General features: G+C 47.8%; 1 protein-coding gene across 2 annotated transcripts in view; it reads left to right on the top strand.

Moving 5' to 3' along the window:
- LRP8 (LDL receptor related protein 8) overlaps positions 1-17,292 on the top strand; it is a 171,432-nt gene that overhangs the window by 143,193 nt on the left and 10,947 nt on the right. The window contains exons 5-10 of one of the 2 annotated variants that reach the window (XM_050306836.1): positions 5,972-6,334; positions 12,525-12,647; positions 12,987-13,109; positions 15,863-15,982; positions 16,112-16,237; positions 16,876-17,047. In XM_050306836.1, coding sequence (XP_050162793.1) covers positions 5,972-6,334; positions 12,525-12,647; positions 12,987-13,109; positions 15,863-15,982; positions 16,112-16,237; positions 16,876-17,047 — 1,027 coding nt within the window. The remainder of the gene's footprint in view (positions 1-5,971; positions 6,335-12,524; positions 12,648-12,986; positions 13,110-15,862; positions 15,983-16,111; positions 16,238-16,875; positions 17,048-17,292) is intronic. The other variant, XM_050306838.1, reaches the window with a different exon arrangement.

Genomic DNA, 17,292 nt, shown 5'->3' with positions numbered 1-17,292 from the left:
CCCTGCTCTGCTTGCTGAACGTTTATATATCCCTCAGAAATAGAGAATTTTGTGGATAATATTAGAGCAGCTGTTAGTTTAATGGATATTATCAGGTGTTTCTGAGGGATTTGCCAAATTGGTGCAATTTGTAAAATTGCCATTTTAATAAGCAAGTCATGTCTAAGGGAATAGCAGTGAGCTTGTCCTGTACAGGTTCCAATTTCCAAAGTCAGAAAGGAAACTCACTAAACACATCGCAGCATAGGTTTTTTCCATTTAATTTTTGGCTAGTACCAAACATCTCCAATCTGATTCATCTGATTATATTCCAATCAGAATATAGATGAGTAATAATAATGTCTTTATCCCATGAGATCCCCATGGGGTGTCTCGGATTTTTGTGAAAACCAGTACAGTATTAACCTTAGGTATTCTGACCAACCTTTTTGTCTTCAAAGCTGCTTTATTTTACCATGAAACCTTCCACATTGGATCACTTGTTCATATTTTGAGGTCATTTTCAGTCATTTAGCCAGAAGAACTGCTGATAAACTTCCTGACCCTTTCCTGGTTTGAAGTAAAATTGAGGAGACCCTGAGTTAGCAGCCTAGTTGCAGTAAGATTAAAGGCAGGAAAGTGCAGAGTGTGCATACCTTTGTACATAAACTGCTTCTCTCTTTAAATTGTGGGGTCATAATTAATTCTATTTTCAGAAAATTAAACCACTTGGAATGAATATATGATGATTCTGAATCAGTAAATACATTTTTGAACCAACCATTATTTATCAGCAGGGGCTTTGGCATCAGGTTGCTGCATTATAATTAACTAATACTATGCAAATAGCACTGCAGAGAATGGAAAAATAACTGATTTGTGTTGGAGGGGAGCAGTGTGACAAAGGCAGAAGAGCACATGCAAATACTAATTTGTGAGAGCATGTGAGATGGCTCCTGAGCCACATTAGTGATTTGAACAATATCAGGAATTACAATTCCTCCTGCAGTCGTGTCTATGTGGGCTTTTCGGTATCAATCACCATGGCAACAACCACTGCTCCGAGTGAGGCTGCAATTCAGCTGCATTATTCCCTCCATGGGAGGCCTGTCATTTTTTTCAGAGCAATGTGCTTCAAGGTCATCTTCATTTACCTCCATCTCTTCTGCTGTCCTTCCTGGAGGGCAGCTTTCCATGGGAAACTTGTCCTTCTAGGCACGAATCCATGCTTTAAGGACTGGCACCTGACCGAAGATGTGTAAGAAATGTTCAGGTGTCTGGTGAGCAATTGTCTGCAGGCAAAATAAACAATTTAGATGCAATTGAGGCTGAAAATTATAACTAGTGCAGTAAAGCTAACACGATGACAGCGTTGGCAGCTGGCCCTGGGAGCTGTGACCCCCTTACCCGTGTCCAGCTCAGGGTTAGTTGATGTGGGCTGTGTGTTTGGGTCGCATGTGGTGCAGAACACCTGGGCAGGTGGGGCTCAGCCAGTGCCCTCCTGCAGCCACTCAGAGCCCTCAGCCTCAGAGCTCAGCAGTTTCTGAAGGCCACCAGCCTCTCCTGCCAGAGCTGCAGCAGCAGTGAGTCAAGAGCACATCTCTCCCTCCCCACTGCGAATGTTGGTGTGTGAAATCATCCTTTGCCTTCTTTAGAAGATGCGTTATCAGATTTCAGCAAACACATTTTGAGACACATTTTTTAAAGTTACTTTAGGGGCAGTGTCAGAAAAATACAGTGTAATAATTCATCTTATTTCCTTGTCTTCAGCATCAGTGGATAATTGCTGTTACCCACTTTACCACAAATTTTACCAAATAATTATCTTTCTTTAAGCCATTCATGTAATTTCAAGTGGAAATGACTCTTGGAGGAGAGAGATGAATTAAATACCTGACTCTTACTGAAAAGCTATAAAATCTTTAATTAAAGATTAGCAGTGAAAGCAGCTATAGCCCATTGTACATAATTCTCAGCTCCTGTTAATGATGGTTATACCATGTTGGTTTTTTTTCAGTTTTACCCAGATTTGAGGATCCATACTTGGTCCATTGTAGAAATGTTACGTACAAATGTGTATTTTTTTAATTTGCAGTTTTCAATGAACACCCTGTATCTTTAGAGAATTCTACCTCTTTAGAACATTTTACTTTTTTCCTATAAGTGGTAGAATTATCTTAATTTTCTGGTGCCATACCTGAGCTCAGGTTGTCCCTGCTGCACCAGACTACTTGCTAAAGCCTCGCTTCACTCCTGGCTCTGGGCAAAAGAGAACCAGCCAGTACTGAATCATTAACCTCACAGCTGCAGTCTCGCTTATCATCTCTAATTTTATTATTTTGCCCTTCCAAATCCTGCTTCTGCTCCACTCTCCTCCAGAGGTGTGACGAGACTGCAGCTGTGAGGCAAAAACTGCAACAGTTGTGCTCTATATGTTGGCATAAGAGAGAAGTTAATGCAGAATACCTCTGGTTTACATTGACTATAGGTCAGATCACATCTACACAATTATTTACATGTGATATTTCACTTCCTAAAACTGTGAAGAACTTTAACACATTCCAGTGCTCTACAAAACTGGTTTCGTAGTTCCACTTGTTTACTGCTGTGAAGCCTGTTGGTTAAACACTTCCTCTTGCAAACATTTCCAGGATTTCCGCTGGGATCCCTCATATTTGAAGGAGGTTTTACATCTTAGAGTACATTTATTAATTTCTCTGGCACTCAAGAAAGCAAACTAATTCTTGTTTCCTTTGTTTTGCGGGAATAAGCCTCCAATAGGACAGGGAGCAAATTCAGGGAATGCAAACAAATTGCTCAAGTGAAAGAAAAAATACCCCAGTGACCATTTCATTACTATTTGCACATTTTCTGTTGGAATGCTCTGGAGGCAGTGAAATGCTGTAGTGGTGGCACTGTGCAGGTACCCTGGCAGATTCATGAACGGAGATGTGAACTGTCCCTGGGACTTGACTTCCCCATCCTCATCTCTCCAGGTGCTGGGCAAGATAATTTGTAGTGCTGCTTTTCCTTAGGCTGTTCCAGCCAGCTCCCATCTGTGCAGCAGCAACCCGGGAGCACGTGGTGGCTCCTGCCCAGGTGCAGAGGGATCATAAGCAGCTTTTCTGCTCTTGCCTGTGTGTGCCAGAGAAGTGCCCCAGTGGCTGGGAGCTGCAGCCTCGGCTTTATCCTGGCATGCCCTGTGGATTTTAGCTGTCAGAGAGGATAATGGAAGGGTGAGAGGAACTGGGACGTTATCTGCCTTCCCGTGGCAGCAGCAAAGCCAGCTGCACACGGACATGGAGGGCTCTGCTGTGATCCAGAAGGAGCTGTCCCGTTTGAGCTGGCAGAGGTTGATCCCCACCTAAGGACTGCGGTGGAAAGGGGAGTTATCAACAGCCAAAGTGCTGTGCTTGTTCAGTGGAGAGAGAACTTGTAGTCTCTAGTGCTGTCATCACACTAAATTTAATTTTTAAGAAGAAATAAAATAATCATGACCATGCAATTTTCCTAGCTAGTAATTCTCAAGCTCCACTGAGAAAGTCCTCAGGAGAGGTTACAAAAGCTGAACTGCTTCTATTTTCTGGCTGTGATTATCAGTAATTTTATCTCTGTACTGGGATTTGTAGGTGCAGAGGAGGAGTTTTTGTGCAAACTTCCATTGTCTGTGTCCCACTCAGATGTTTATCAGTTGCTAATTTGCCAGTGCAGCAGATTCCTGAAGGGAAATGTGTACAGACAGGAGGAGGGGTGGAGGTGGGACCACGAAAACAACGAGAGGAAAAAGAGAGGCTCATTACAGTTGGTGGAAAGGAAATTTATGCACATTTGGAGTGTGCAAATCATTACAACCTTGCCCAAACATTAGGGATCAAAGGACTATGCAGGATTTTGCTCTCTGATCTGTTTCTGAGATTCATCAAAGTAATGCCAGAAAAGCAATTTCTTCTTCTCAGCCTTGATCTGTTACAGAAGCTGTACATAGCCTTAGAAATATTCCTGTTTTCCCACTGCCTTTTTAGAGTAGATTGGTAAGATTGTAGCTTTTCCCTTAGATTTGCACTTCATGGAGTAAAGTTCCAGATGCATTTTGCATTACCTGAAGACAGTGTTAGGTTATACAGCTGTGCACAGATCAGTAGGGCTGAGGGATTATTTCTAGTTATGGCATAAGGATAGAAAAGTTTGTTCAAAGAAGGAAAAGAGCAGAATTCGGGTGAAAATCAGAGCATTTTAATGGTCTCAATTCTGCCACGCAAAAGAGAGGGGGTTTAGATGCTTCTCCACCAGACTGCTTGTATTTCTGGGTCCTAATATTAGTTGTGTGATCTCAGTTCCTTCTCTTTAAAGAGGAGAAATGCTGTCTTCTCCAAGGGACAGGTGCCTGCTGGGGGCATCTCTGTACCCAAAATACCAAGTAGAGAAGGAGCCTGAGCATCCCACCTGGACCAGCTGATGCTGTGGAGTGTAACAGAGTGCTCCTTTGGTCACTCTCTCTGCTGCATTTCATTCCTGATGTCAAGTTGGGCAGCTGAGTCTCTTAAACACTTTTCCCTGTTGGAGAGAGCCTGGGTCCTGGCCAGTGCATGGTAGTTAACTGCACCAAGGAAGGCAATCCTCCTTCTCTTCTAATTAGGCAGATTGTTGTTCTGTAACATCTGGAAAACCTGGGAGTAAAAGGGGCAGAGCACAGGGCAGGAGGGGAGAGGGGGGTGTGTGTTGTCATGGTTGGTGTAAATGACAGGCTGCTTAGCTTAACAGAGCCCAGTAAGTTTGCAAGCTACAGTGTAAATAAGCATCTGTGCAAGTGAACATGTTCTTAATTATTAGATAAACAGAGCTTCATTCCCAGGTATAAAACAAAGATAACATTTCAGGAGAATACCACTGGGTTCCTGTCGTTGGATACGACAACTTCACAGGTGTTTTCCAGGTGCACTTGCCATTGCAGTGATTGGAATTATCTAAACTGGGGTTCACTGTAGGGGCTCTGTAGGTACAACAGTAAATGGTTTTGCTTCTGAAAACAAAAAGATTCCCAATGTAAAACAAAAAAAAATTCCTCAGTGCAATGTAAAAAAAAAAAAAAAGGCTTATTGTAATTTATATGTATGTATTTATTGTGCTTTGATTTATCAAAGCCATAATTCCTGTAGATGACTGAAACTGCAGAAGCAAAATTCTTTTGGAAGTAACTACCTCAAAGTACTAATGGAGAATGTCTTCCAGGGTTTTGGTTCCCCCATGCTTTGATGAATTAAAGTGACTGTAATGCAGGTTGTTGGAGTACCCGCAAGTTTGATTTGCACAGGTTTCTCTGGTTCAGCTGTCCATTAGGCTTGCAGAGGAGAGTTCTCCACTCAGCTCCTATCTGACAAGCGCCTCATTTGTATGTTAATGTTGAGTTGTGATTTCCAGGGAAGGCATTCAGTGTGTTGTAGAGGGCCTTACTGGCAGATTGCAGCTAAATTGATGCTCGACTCACTAAATATTTACCCTACACATCCCACTTAATATGTCCAAAACCAGGCATACTGTGAAATCCTGAAACCTGATTGTGAATGATGAAAGTCAGGAAGCTGGCAATGTCAGCACGGAGCAAAGCACAGCCCAGCCTCTCCCCTGCCATCTCCCGCTCTTCCCGTGCTGTCACCCTGTGGAAGGGGCTCACCTGGCTGCTCCTGCCCCAACCCCAGGGTGGCGCTGCCCCCACTTCTCCCACCTGCCGTTCCCACAGCTCTGCTGCCCCTTCTCCTTCAGGGCTGCCCAAGGCCCGTAGAGGATCATCCTGTGGCACAGCTGGGGACGTGAGCGCTGGCTCTGCACCTGCTCCTTGCCATGTGTGTTACCACTGGGAAACGTGCTCTGGGTTAGGACAGCCCAGGAACCCTTCACCCTCCCTCTCTCAGACACTCCTGATGTGCAATGGCTGGTGCAGTGCTGGGGGCGGTTTGGAGACCTCCCATCTCACCCGTTTGTTTTTATTCCCAAGCCTGTTCTCCCAACGAGTTCCAGTGCAGTAACAAGTCGTGCATCTCCATCATCTTCGTGTGCGACGGGGACAACGACTGCGGGGACGGCAGCGATGAAAGGAAATGCTCCCCCCTGACGTGCAACCCCAACGAGTTCCAGTGCAACAACAGCGTGTGCATCCCGGAGCTGTGGGTGTGCGACAACCAGCCCGACTGCGAGGACCAGTCGGACGAGTCTGTGGAGAAGTGTGGCCACGACGCCAAGGCCCTCAACACGTGCGCGGCCCACGAGTTCCAGTGCGGCAACGGGGAGTGCATCCACCTCAACTGGAAGTGCGACGGGGACGAGGACTGCAAGGACAAGTCCGACGAGCAGGACTGCCGTGAGTGTCTGCGGGTGGGGCGGGGGCTCCCCTGGGGCACGAGGGCCGAGAGGCTGCCCTGGGCTGGGTGTGCCTGGCAAGGGAGGCTGCCCTGGGCTGGGTGGAGGCAGGGCTGTGATGTCGCTGTGCCTGACAAGGAGCGCTGCTGTCCCCAGCGGCGTGGCTGGGTGCCTGGCCCAGCAGGGTCAGGGGTATTGCAGGCTCCTTTCTGCTTTTCCCTTGAGGGTTCAGAGTGGAGGTGTGGGAGCTGTTGCATGGTACTGTGCCTCAGAAGAGATCTTTTTTACTGGAAAGACGAGGAATGAAAAATGTGAAAAATGTTCAAAGCCCTCAGGCTGCATGGTGGGGTCACAGCCTGGAGGTGAGAAGCTGCTATGCTAAAGGGAATATATGATCAGCAGAAAAAAATAATTCATTTTCTGCCTCTGAAGTTGGAGTACACTGAACAAGGCAGTCAAGAGCAATACCTCTGAAGAATCCAGTTTGAAATGTACTTTGAGCTTGGCTTGAAAAAGGCACAGAGCTAATAAATAATGGATTTTTTTTTCAGCTGGCTCTATGCATTTCACATGCTGGTGTTGGTATGTGTGGTATTTTGAATGTTTCATCCATTTTTAGCCACTAAACTGTTCAAGCTGGTCACTTACCTGAGAAGGGAGAGAGAAGAAAATAAGAGCAAAATGCTTTCCTAAAATATTTATTATGATAAGATTGAAATAAAACATTTATATAGCCGTATATATGTAGCAGCTATGACATTGGGCCACCTCTGGGGAGGAAGGCAGGAACCAGCTGGAGAAACCAGGGATTTTTGCAAAGGTACCACTTTTGCCATCACCATCTTTTCATACCCAAGACAACACCAAGTGGAGGCTGGTGGGCTCAGAGCAGCTGTGTGGGAGAGTCCTTCAAGGGGCTGGGGATCAGACTCTCCCCAGCAGAGAGAAGCAGATGTGAATTCAGTGCCTTCTTTAACAAGAGGAGTATGCAGGAAATCCTGGGCACAACTATTGACTCTTCAGGAGAGCAAAGGATAAGCCACAGGTAACCATGGAGCTGTTATGCCTTTAAAATAGCCAAGGAGAGCAGAACAGGAGAAACCAAATATGGTTTTTTTGGAAGAGAGCAGCTTTGACTGCTGGGTACAAGGATATCATCACTGTCAGCCCTTCCCAAGTAGGGATGGATTAGTAGGATGTCTTTTCCTTCACCTCTGAGAGGGTGATACAGGAGATGAGAGAGCTCTTGGGCAGCAGGTGCCCAGGTCTGCAGGGTCACAGGGACGGGGTGGGGCAGGAGACACAGTTGGTTCCTGGCACCCACGTCAGTGTGACAGGACTGTAAGAAAGCCATGCAGGAGCAGGTCTGGTGGAGATGGGCACTGCTGGGACAGCCTGGGGGGTTTGGTGCCAGTTTTCATTCTGAGACTTCCTGTGGGCAGTCCTGTACTTGTATCCCCTCCGAATCAGGAGGCAGTGGCACGGCCCATGTTACAAACACAGGGAAGAACTGGTGTCTGGTGCTGGGGACTCCCAGCAGAACTGATCCCTGTCCCACAGGATGCATTCCCTGCAGTGACAGCAGCCTGACAGGATGGCTGAGTTTAGACAACTCAGGAGATGCAAAGGTGAGTTCCCTCCTATTTCCAAGTGGATAAAGAGTGGAGCAGCTTACAGATGGCACTTTGAATTGGGATGCCTCTTAAATTTCAATCTCTGTTGTTCCACTTGAATGAAGTCTTTTACAGGCCCCATTTACCTGGACATTCTGCTGGGTGAGAGTGGGACTGTGCCCGGGTACCTCCCTGAGGCAGAGGGAGCTCTCTGTTCCCCAGCTCCCTCCCCTGATCTGACAGGCACCAGCAAAGTCCAGCTGAGCTCAGACTGCTGAAAGGAGCACAGCTCTGACACCCTCCCTCAGCTGCAGAGCAGCTTCACCAGGCAGCACTTCCAGATACTCCAGAGGCAGCTCCCGGGGGCAGAGGATGCTGCTGGACACGACTGCAGCACAGCACGGTGCTGACAACCAGTGGAGAAAGGGGGAAATGTGGCACAAGTGACTTGAGACAATTCTATCTCTGAGTAGCCTTTAGCACACAGGGGGTTTTCCAGATAGTCCCAGTACAGCACAGTGTGCAGCTGATCTACCCTGGAGAAATGAGCATGTGAGGGATTCTGCTCCTGTGGGCCAGCAAACAGTGGGATTCAGAGCCCTTGTTTTAGCTGCTGCACCGAGTCCCTGGCTCTGCCCTTGACACCCCAGTGCCACAGAGGTGCTGAGCCTGCAGCTGTTCACCCTGCACTGAGGGGACTCTGAGGTAACAGCCAGGACAGGACTTGCAGCACTCAGTGCTCATGTAGGTGATGGACTGACTGGGTCAGAGCCAAAACTGATGCTGCTGCCCCATCCCAAATGCAGCTGTTGCTGGGGTGCACCTGCCTGCAGTGAGAGCTCTGGAAACTCAGTGTCGCTGCTCCTCTGTTGGACTGAAAAGTTTAGAGACCTTTATGATTCTTTTCCTGTCCAGCAATTCTGTGTTTGAGATCGGTATCCCGTGGCACACAGGGAGTTGGAGGTGTGTGACACTGCTCCATCCCCTGAGCAACAGGGATGGCACAGGTACCCCTAGGCTGGACTTGACTCAAACTGCAGATCCACCACTACATTTTCTGAAAAAAAAACAAAAACAAAAGTCATGAGGCCACCACCAGTCATTTGTTATAAACATTTTGGGGTGGTAAATGAGTAGAGCAGAAATGAAGGGTGACAATTGGTGAACAGCTTTTGGCAGTGAGACAGCAAATAAATAGGAGGGAATGAGTCATTTCAGGAAGGCTGTGTGAGAACATTGAGTGGCTGGGTTTCTTTCCATAGCATATATATTCAAATATGTATGTATATTTATAAAATGAACATTAAGTTAGATTTATTAGTCTCCAAATCTGGAATAGTTACATTTTAAAATGTCCTTTGCAACTTGCATTAAGGGCATCCAGGAGGGAGAATTAAATAATGCTTACAACTGACAGAGAGAAAACAGATCTCTTGAGACTGGACCTCACATTTTCCTGTCTCTGTCTCCCCATCCATAAAATGGAATTGATTTTGCAGATGCTGGGATTTTATTTTGGGGGGGAGAAAAGAAAAAACCTGAAAAACAGAAGACACTCAGGCTGAGATCTGGAATCTGGAATATACCTGCTGAATTTGAGTGATACAGCTTTCTGCCCGGGATTTGTAAATGGTAACTGTGTCTCTTCGACGGTGTCTGTTAAATTAGCAGAGCTTTGGCAGTTTGTTTTGTATTTGATTTGCAGAGGAGATGGCTGTAAAACTACTGAGATTTCACTGATTTAAACCCTCCAAAATAGCACAGCAATTTTCTAAAGATCTTGTGCAAATAAACAGCACGGCTCTTCCCTCTCCTTGGGATATTGCTTTGCTTTGGGAATGGCCCTGATGGGAACCTGCAGGCAACTCTGCCAGTGGGGCTGAGATGGATCAGTGTCTCAGCTTCAGGGTAACAAAATTCCTGGCCCTCTCCCTTCAAAGCTGTGCTTTCCAGGCCAGGTGTAAACATGGCATTCTCTCTCCTCAGAAAGGCACCAAAATGCTATCCCTGCATTTTAGTATCGTTGTCATCAGCGAGAGTTGTTACTGTATCTGCTCTTTTGGGATGTCTGTTAAGAGGCTCTGGGGCTGAACCTCAGAGGTCTGAACTTCCACAGGTCTGGGGGAGTGAGAAGTTGAGCCAGGACACCAGGGCTGTCTCCAACCTTCTGTCCCTTGAGCAAAGCTTTGTGCAGTGGTTGCTGTACAGCCCCCCAATCCATGTTCTGCAGTCCCTGAAGCAATCAAGTTAAGAGCTGTGCTGTCATTTTGCTCAGTCTCGTGGTGCTTGTGCAACATTGTCTTTGCAATTCCTACAAAATTCTCCTTCATTTTAATTTGTTTTAGGATTAGAAGCCTTTCAGTTCTTACCATCTAGCTATAATTGCTTTTTAGAAGAGTTTTGAAGATTACAATTGAGGACAATTATGGGTTTTGTAACAGCTGCCTTCCAAATGTGTGGCTGTTGTCATGCAGATTTACTTGACAAACTGGAGACCTGTTCCTGTTCCAGACAAGACAAGACTCCCATTGGCTTTAATTACACGTTACACTTTTGTGGGGAGTTAACATTTATAGTCAGGAATGGAGGACCATCCTTTCCCGCCTCCACATACAGAAGTTGCTACAGAAAAGGTGACTCAAACTGGTTTGTTGGGGGTGAAGACAAGAAAGAATTGTGGTAATGGAATTTTCAGTGAGACAGCAGGAAAAGCCTTGCAGGGGGCAAGGTTTAGTTTGCCAGAAGTCAGGGTTTCCTGTCAGGAAAGGTGGTCTCTCCATCACTGGGGCTTCTCCAGGCAGGTGGCTGTCAATGGAGGAACAGTTCAAGCAGAAGTGGCTCTGTCTCCCTGCAGGAACTTCTGGTCAGCGACTCTCCCAGCCCACAGCTTTGTTTCTTTGTCTCCTTCACTCTTCTCCATTTGGAGCAGCAGATCCCACATATTTAGTTTGGAGTTGCTGTCCCAGGTGTCCCACTGAGGTTTCCCATTTCCGTGCCTGGGTTTGTCAGCTGAAATGTGGTGACACAGCTGGCCCCATAACTGGGCTTATTGCTTGGGATATTTTTCTCACGTTGCAGCTTTTTTATGAATTTAGTGCATATGGCTTTCCTCTCCAAGGAGCAGTGCTATTTCCAAACTTTCCTCTTGGGAATACTGTGTAGTTCTAAAGGCAGGATTTCTCCCTTCCCCCACCAGCCTTGAAGCTGTGGCTTTTGCTGTCTCTGGTGACCTTTACTGGCTGAAGGTGCACCAGAACTAAGTCCAGTGAAGCAGTCATGAACCTGGATCCTGCATCCTGTGGGATGCAATCCCCAATAATGTGGAGTCTTTGTGCAACTCATACTTTTGTGATATCGATGCACTGCATGTCTTTGCCTCTTCCTGGGTTATCTGAAAGTAGTAATTTTTGTATTAGAACCAATTTGTCAAATTGTCCAGGGGAGTCCCCACAGCTCTCCCCTCCTGTGTGGTGACACCACTGTGACTTCCCCTTGCTGCTCAGAGGCAGCGATTTTCTGTCAGAGGATACCAGGACACAATCACAGGATGGAAAGGCTGGAATCAGGAGCTCTCCAGGGTGCAATGCCTTGGTAGGATTTTAAGAACACATCTGTAAGATGGGCCCCTGGGAAGGAGACTGCATAACATGTCCCAGGAACAAGGGGCCTGTTCTGCCAGGGAGCTGCAGGCTGCAGCCCTTTACTAGAGAGCACTGTGCCCTGTGTGAGCACAGGTCTGGGCCCAGCCAGGGAGGTCTCTCAGTGTAACTTTGGGAGAGAAATGTCACTGCTTTAGTATGGGCAGTGCAGCTGTCTGGGTTATATTTTTCCCCAACTGTGCTGTTCATCAGATCTGTTTTGAGTCTGTAATAGTCTGATCTGGGCAAATGAACTTGAGGCTTGAAGCCTGGCCTGACAGGTGGAGGTGTTTTGGGCTGGAAACCCCAAGAAACACCATGCCCAGTGACGTGGAGCTCTTCTGCCTTCCAGTGGTCTGTTGGCTCAGGGGCATTCCGTAACCTGATGACCGTGTCTCGTTGCTGGCTTCATCCCCAGCGTGACCACACGGCTCTGGCAGTCAGTCAATACGTGTCTCTTGCCTGGGCCCTCAGCCTGAACATGTTTTGTAATATCCCTTAAACATAATGTTTTCTGAAGGAAGGAGAGCTGAGGAGCAGTTGCCTTTCCCTACCCAGTGCCACTGGAAGGCAGCCTGGCCTCTCCCACAGACTGCAGGCTCCAGAGCTGCTCCAGTGCCGAGAGCTGTGCTGCCTGCTTGCTTTCTTCTGTCTCACCTGAGAGGCTTCCCTGCCTGTGTGGGTTCTGCCTTGACTTGATCTGCTCATACAGGCTCTGGGGCTCTTTTTGCAAGGCTGGAGAGGGTGATCTGGGACAGCAGGGGGGCACAGAACAGTGACTGAGGCAGCTGCTGCCTCTGTTGCTTTGGTGGAAGCAGCCAGTGCTCTGGCATTTGCTGACAGGTGCAAAGCTCCAGCAGGGTCAGAGATACGAGGCCATAAAGGCACCCCACAAACGATTCTGTTCTGTGTGGGTAACACCTGCTGTGTTGTCTTACAGCTCTGGTGACGTGCCGGCCGGATGAATTCCAGTGTGGGGACGGGACCTGTATCCACGGAGCGAAGCAGTGTGACAAGGTGCACGACTGCCCCGACAACAGTGACGAGGCCGGCTGTGTCCAAGGTGGGTGCCCACGGCTCTGCGCTCCTCGTGCTCCATGATCCAGGCCTGCCACGCCTGCCTGGCCAGGGAAAGGGAAGAGGCCTGTGCTGCTCTCTGGGCCATGGCAGGCTGCTTCCTGTACAGAGTGCTGGCAGTGGGGTTGCTTGGTAGAGATGACTGTGCTGACCAGGCAGACTGCATGGCTTGAAAAGTTCTTTGCATGATGCTCAGGCTCAATGTTCATTTACTTAATCCCATCCCATTTCTTCTAATGACCCCCTCTTGAGCTTTGTGTCAGCCTGTTTGTTGTCATGGGCCTCGTCTAACTTAGTTGCTTTCCTCTCTTGCCCAACCTGACAGAGTCAGCATGTGAAAGTCCCAGCAAGTTTCAGTGTAAGAGTGGAGAGTGCATTGACGGAGGCAAAGTGTGCGATTCACATAGAGACTGCAGGGACTGGTCTGACGAGCCTCTGAAAGAATGTGGTACAGTACTTGCCTTCTATGTGTTGCTCCTGTTGTAACTGCTTCCCCTCTTCTCCATCTGGTGCTCACAGCTTTGAGTGTAACCACATGTAGCTGCTAATGCTATTTCTCACTCTTCTCCTCTTTCCTTGCCTTTATTCTCTCATCACCCTTCATGTGAATATAATTAGTAGCCTAATCTGATTATCTGTAAGTTTGAACTGTGCCCTTCTCCAGTCAGTTTTTATTCTTGGAGGGATGTATGAACTGAGCACAGGACTAGGAACCAGGAATTCCCAAACACTAGTGTCCCCCACAGCACAGACCAGTTTATTTAGACCCATCACCTAAATTGTCTTTGAATTGTAAGATGATGAAAACACAATAAAAATATAGCGTTGGGAACACGCTTTGAAGGTGAAAACACGCGGGGTGGCAGCAATCACTGAGAGGTGCCTTCAGCCATTGCTGGGTTGCACATGTTGTTGCTGCTCCCCTCAGCAATGAGCTGGTTGCTCTCTGCAGTGTCCTGCCAGCCCTGCACTGGGGCTGCCCTGGGGCTGTTGGAGCCAGGGAACAGAGCCCAGGCCAGAGGGCTGTGCCCCTCTCCAGCCCCTCTCTCCCTTTCTAACTGGGCATTGTTGGCACTCAAACGCATTTGGTTTTTACCCAGTGCAGAGATATCTCCAAGAGGCATCCCCTTCCATGACATCCTGGAGCTCAGCACCTGCCGCCTAAATAACTCAGGAAGTGTCAGTCTCTCCCTTGTCCTTGTACCAGAGAAGGAAGTGTGTGTGCATGCCTAGTGAGGATGCTCTTACCTCCTGCTTTCAGTGTGCCCTTGCTTTCTTCCACACTAACCCACATCTCCCTGTCTCTCTGAGCGGGTGTTGCAACTTGTCTGTCTGTGCAGGTCTCCCAGCACCGCTGGCAGCCCGGTTTGTCTGAGGAGACTGGGCAGTGGCACAGCTGGGCTTGGTGCTCATGGCTGCCTTGGTGCAGTCCCAGACTGGCTGTGGGGGGAGTCAGGAAGGACAGAGCCCCCAAAGGAACGTGTTCCTTGAAGAGAGCAGTGGTGTGGGGTGCTGAGAATGTAACACCCACACACAGCTAATCCACACAGAAGGCAGGAGGTCAGGACACACTCCCCACCTCAGTGTGTCTGTCTGGCTGTGCTGGACTCTGCAGTGCCCTCCAGGGTTCCCCCAAAAGCACTGCAGGAGACAGGACAGCACTTACCTTAGGGAATGTACTGCTGGAGTTTGGGTCGAGGGAGCAGCTGCCCAGCAGGAAGAGAACAGGCTCTGCCCAGCTCCTCCTCAGCTCCTCTTGAGAAGTGCAGCACTTGATTTAGAACCTCTAAATCCATTCCACCAAGCACCTCTGAAACCACAGGAATCATCTGAGGGAGGGTTTGCTTGTTAGTTAAAACAGCCTTTGTAGTATTTTGCAGACAGCAGCTGTGCATGTTTATGACCCAATTTGCTAAAGGCCCATGCCAGGGTAGGGATAGGTGGTTTCTGTCCATACATGTCACTGAACGGTGACAACACACAGTGTGGCTGTGGGTGCCTTCTCGGAGCCTGCTGAACTGCTCTGTTAATGATGTATTGTTATCTGTATGTGTGTGCCTGATAGGAAGGTGGAAGCTTCCCAGAGCTGAGCTGGGCTTCCTTCTGGCATGGTATTTTCCAAATCTTGCTGACTTAATTGGCTTGTGGTTGTTTCCCTTTCCTTCCAAGAGCAGTGGTTTAATGGCTCTGCTGTGCTGCTCACCTGCAGTGTGCAAGGAACCAAGAAGTAAAAGATAAATGAAAAATTTGCTTTTAAATTGCATTATAGATGGGAGCAAATCAGTTTGGCTTGTTCTAGTGAGCTCACTATCCCTGAAATCCCACAGCTGCTGTTCAGCAGGGTTCTGTAGGGACAGGACTTTCCTTCACCTTGTGTAGGTCAATTACAACAAGAAGAGATGTTATTTGACAGGAAACCAGCTTTCCCCAACCTCTCATGCGGTTCTAGTTACAAGGCTCCATTTAGCTTGTTTTTCATTCGAGCACTTGAAAGCAGGAGCAGAGAGGTGGTCTTGGATTAGACAGGGCCCCAGGAGAGGATGGGGGCTGTTGTTTCATAAATTGCACACTTGGGCTGCCAGCAGAGCCTGTTGTGTGGGACGGGTTTGTGGGAGGACGGTATCCTGGTGCTCATGGCGTATCTCTGACAGACTGTTCTTCAGTGTTTCCTGGGATTGTTCACACAGACCAGTCCTTGGAGCTGGAAGGGGAAATAGTACAGTATTTCAAAATAGCTGGCCCCTGGGAGGTGAGAGTCCCCCAGCATGAATTATTAAAGCTCAGAGAGACTGTTCAGAAAAGTCAACATGAACCAGCACATGGGAAAGGAGGAGTATCCTGGAGAGAGCCCTTAGGTCCCCTGGAAGTTTCTCACATGTGGCAGAACATGCTCAAAGCAGCAGCTCCCTGATGGGATGAGATGCAAAGACTCACATATGCCGTATCCCCAGGGCTCCCTGTTCATTCAGCCTCTAGCTTTGAGTCCATAGGATCCCACAGCTCTGCTTTGGAATAATAAAGAGCAAGAAAGTGATGCAGTGGAGGCTTCCTATCTGTGAAGTCACTCGAGTGCTCTGTGGGGCCAGCTCCTGGCTACCAGAACTGATAGATGTGGGAAAATTTCTGAGGACATCTCTTAATTTCATTCACTCTCTCAATCAAAGCCCTGGTTTGTCCCAGATGATCTGTGATCCCTTGCAGGTACTAACGAGTGCTCCATGAACAACGGCGGCTGCTCACACATATGCAAGGACTTGAAGATCGGCTACGAGTGCGAGTGCCCGCCCGGATACAAGCTCCTGGATAAGAAAACGTGTGGAGGTAATTGACATGCAAACAGCAGTCCCTTGTGTTTCACCATAGAGAGACGTGATTATATTCACTTGAGCACTGCTCCATCACAGATGGTTTGATTTCAAGTTATTGATGGGTTTCAAACACTCCTTTCAGACATAGATGAATGTGAGAATCCAGACGCTTGTAGCCAGATCTGCATTAATTACAAGGGAGACTACAAATGCGAGTGCTACGAAGGATACGAGATGGACACCCTGTCCAAGAACTGCAAAGCTGTAGGTAAGACAACGCCACAGGCACTTCAACTCTGCTTGCTCAACAACACAGCTCCGATAAGAAAACACGCTCGCAGGGCTGAGGGGAACAGAAACAAAAGAAAACAAGCAAAGCAAGCAAAACCATCTCGTTCTGAGCAGCACAGAGCTGCTGCAGCGATGGCAGATGCGTCTCTAGGCAAGAACTACTGATCGTGCAGATCAGAATATTTTAACAGTGTACAGAGCAAGATTGCAGTCACTGCTTGGCTGTTTGAAGTTGAAACCAGAAAAGAAAGTCTCTTGACAGGTGTTATTGAAAACAGTGCAGCAAAAACATTTAGTGGTAGTGGAAAGACAGAAAACATCCCAGTTACAGCAGGGTAGCTTAGCCACCCCTCCACCCTCCCAGCTGTGAGTCACCAAAATCTGGCCCTTGATTTTGTATCTAAAATGTGCAATTGAAAGTGAGGACACTCCCCTAAGCTTTGCAAGAGCCAGGGTGTGTCCAGGGACCAGAGAGGTGCCACTGCCCTCTGTGCCCACGCGTGACAGAGCAGAACCATCACTGACTGACAGTTCCATTGTTGTTTGTGAAACGAAAGCTGAACCCAGCCCTCGGGACAGCTGCTGAAGTGACAATGTGCTGATTTCCTGTGGTAGGCAAGAGCCCGTACCTGATCTTCACCAACCGCCACGAGGTCCGTAAGATAGACCTGGTGAAAAGGGACTATTCCCGCATCATTCCCATGCTGAAGAACGTTGTGGCGCTGGACGTGGAAGTGTCAACAAACAGAATATACTGGTGTGATTTGTTCTACCGGAAAATTTACAGGTAAGGGCAAGAGAGCATGTGTGTGTTGGTCCCTTCCCAAAGCTGCAGTTCAGTCTGTACCCCTGAAATCTGCAGGGAACAATGCAGGGAACAGGGAGGGCTTTTCTGCCCTTACAGGATTACCTGTTGTGGCTCAGACTTTGTAAGATGTTTAAGGAATCCATAAAGAAATCAGGGTCTTGTGCAGTTACCTGGTTTGATAATACAGGGTGACTTTTTGTCAGTGCAAAATCCTGCTGCACTTG

This window comes from Myiozetetes cayanensis, unplaced genomic scaffold, assembly GCF_022539395.1.
Source record: "Myiozetetes cayanensis isolate MyiCay16 unplaced genomic scaffold, myiCay2020 scf12, whole genome shotgun sequence".
Lineage (NCBI taxonomy): Eukaryota > Metazoa > Chordata > Aves > Passeriformes > Tyrannidae > Myiozetetes > Myiozetetes cayanensis.
Note: the sequence above shows the minus strand (reverse complement) of the source record. Positions and strands in the feature narration are given on the sequence as shown.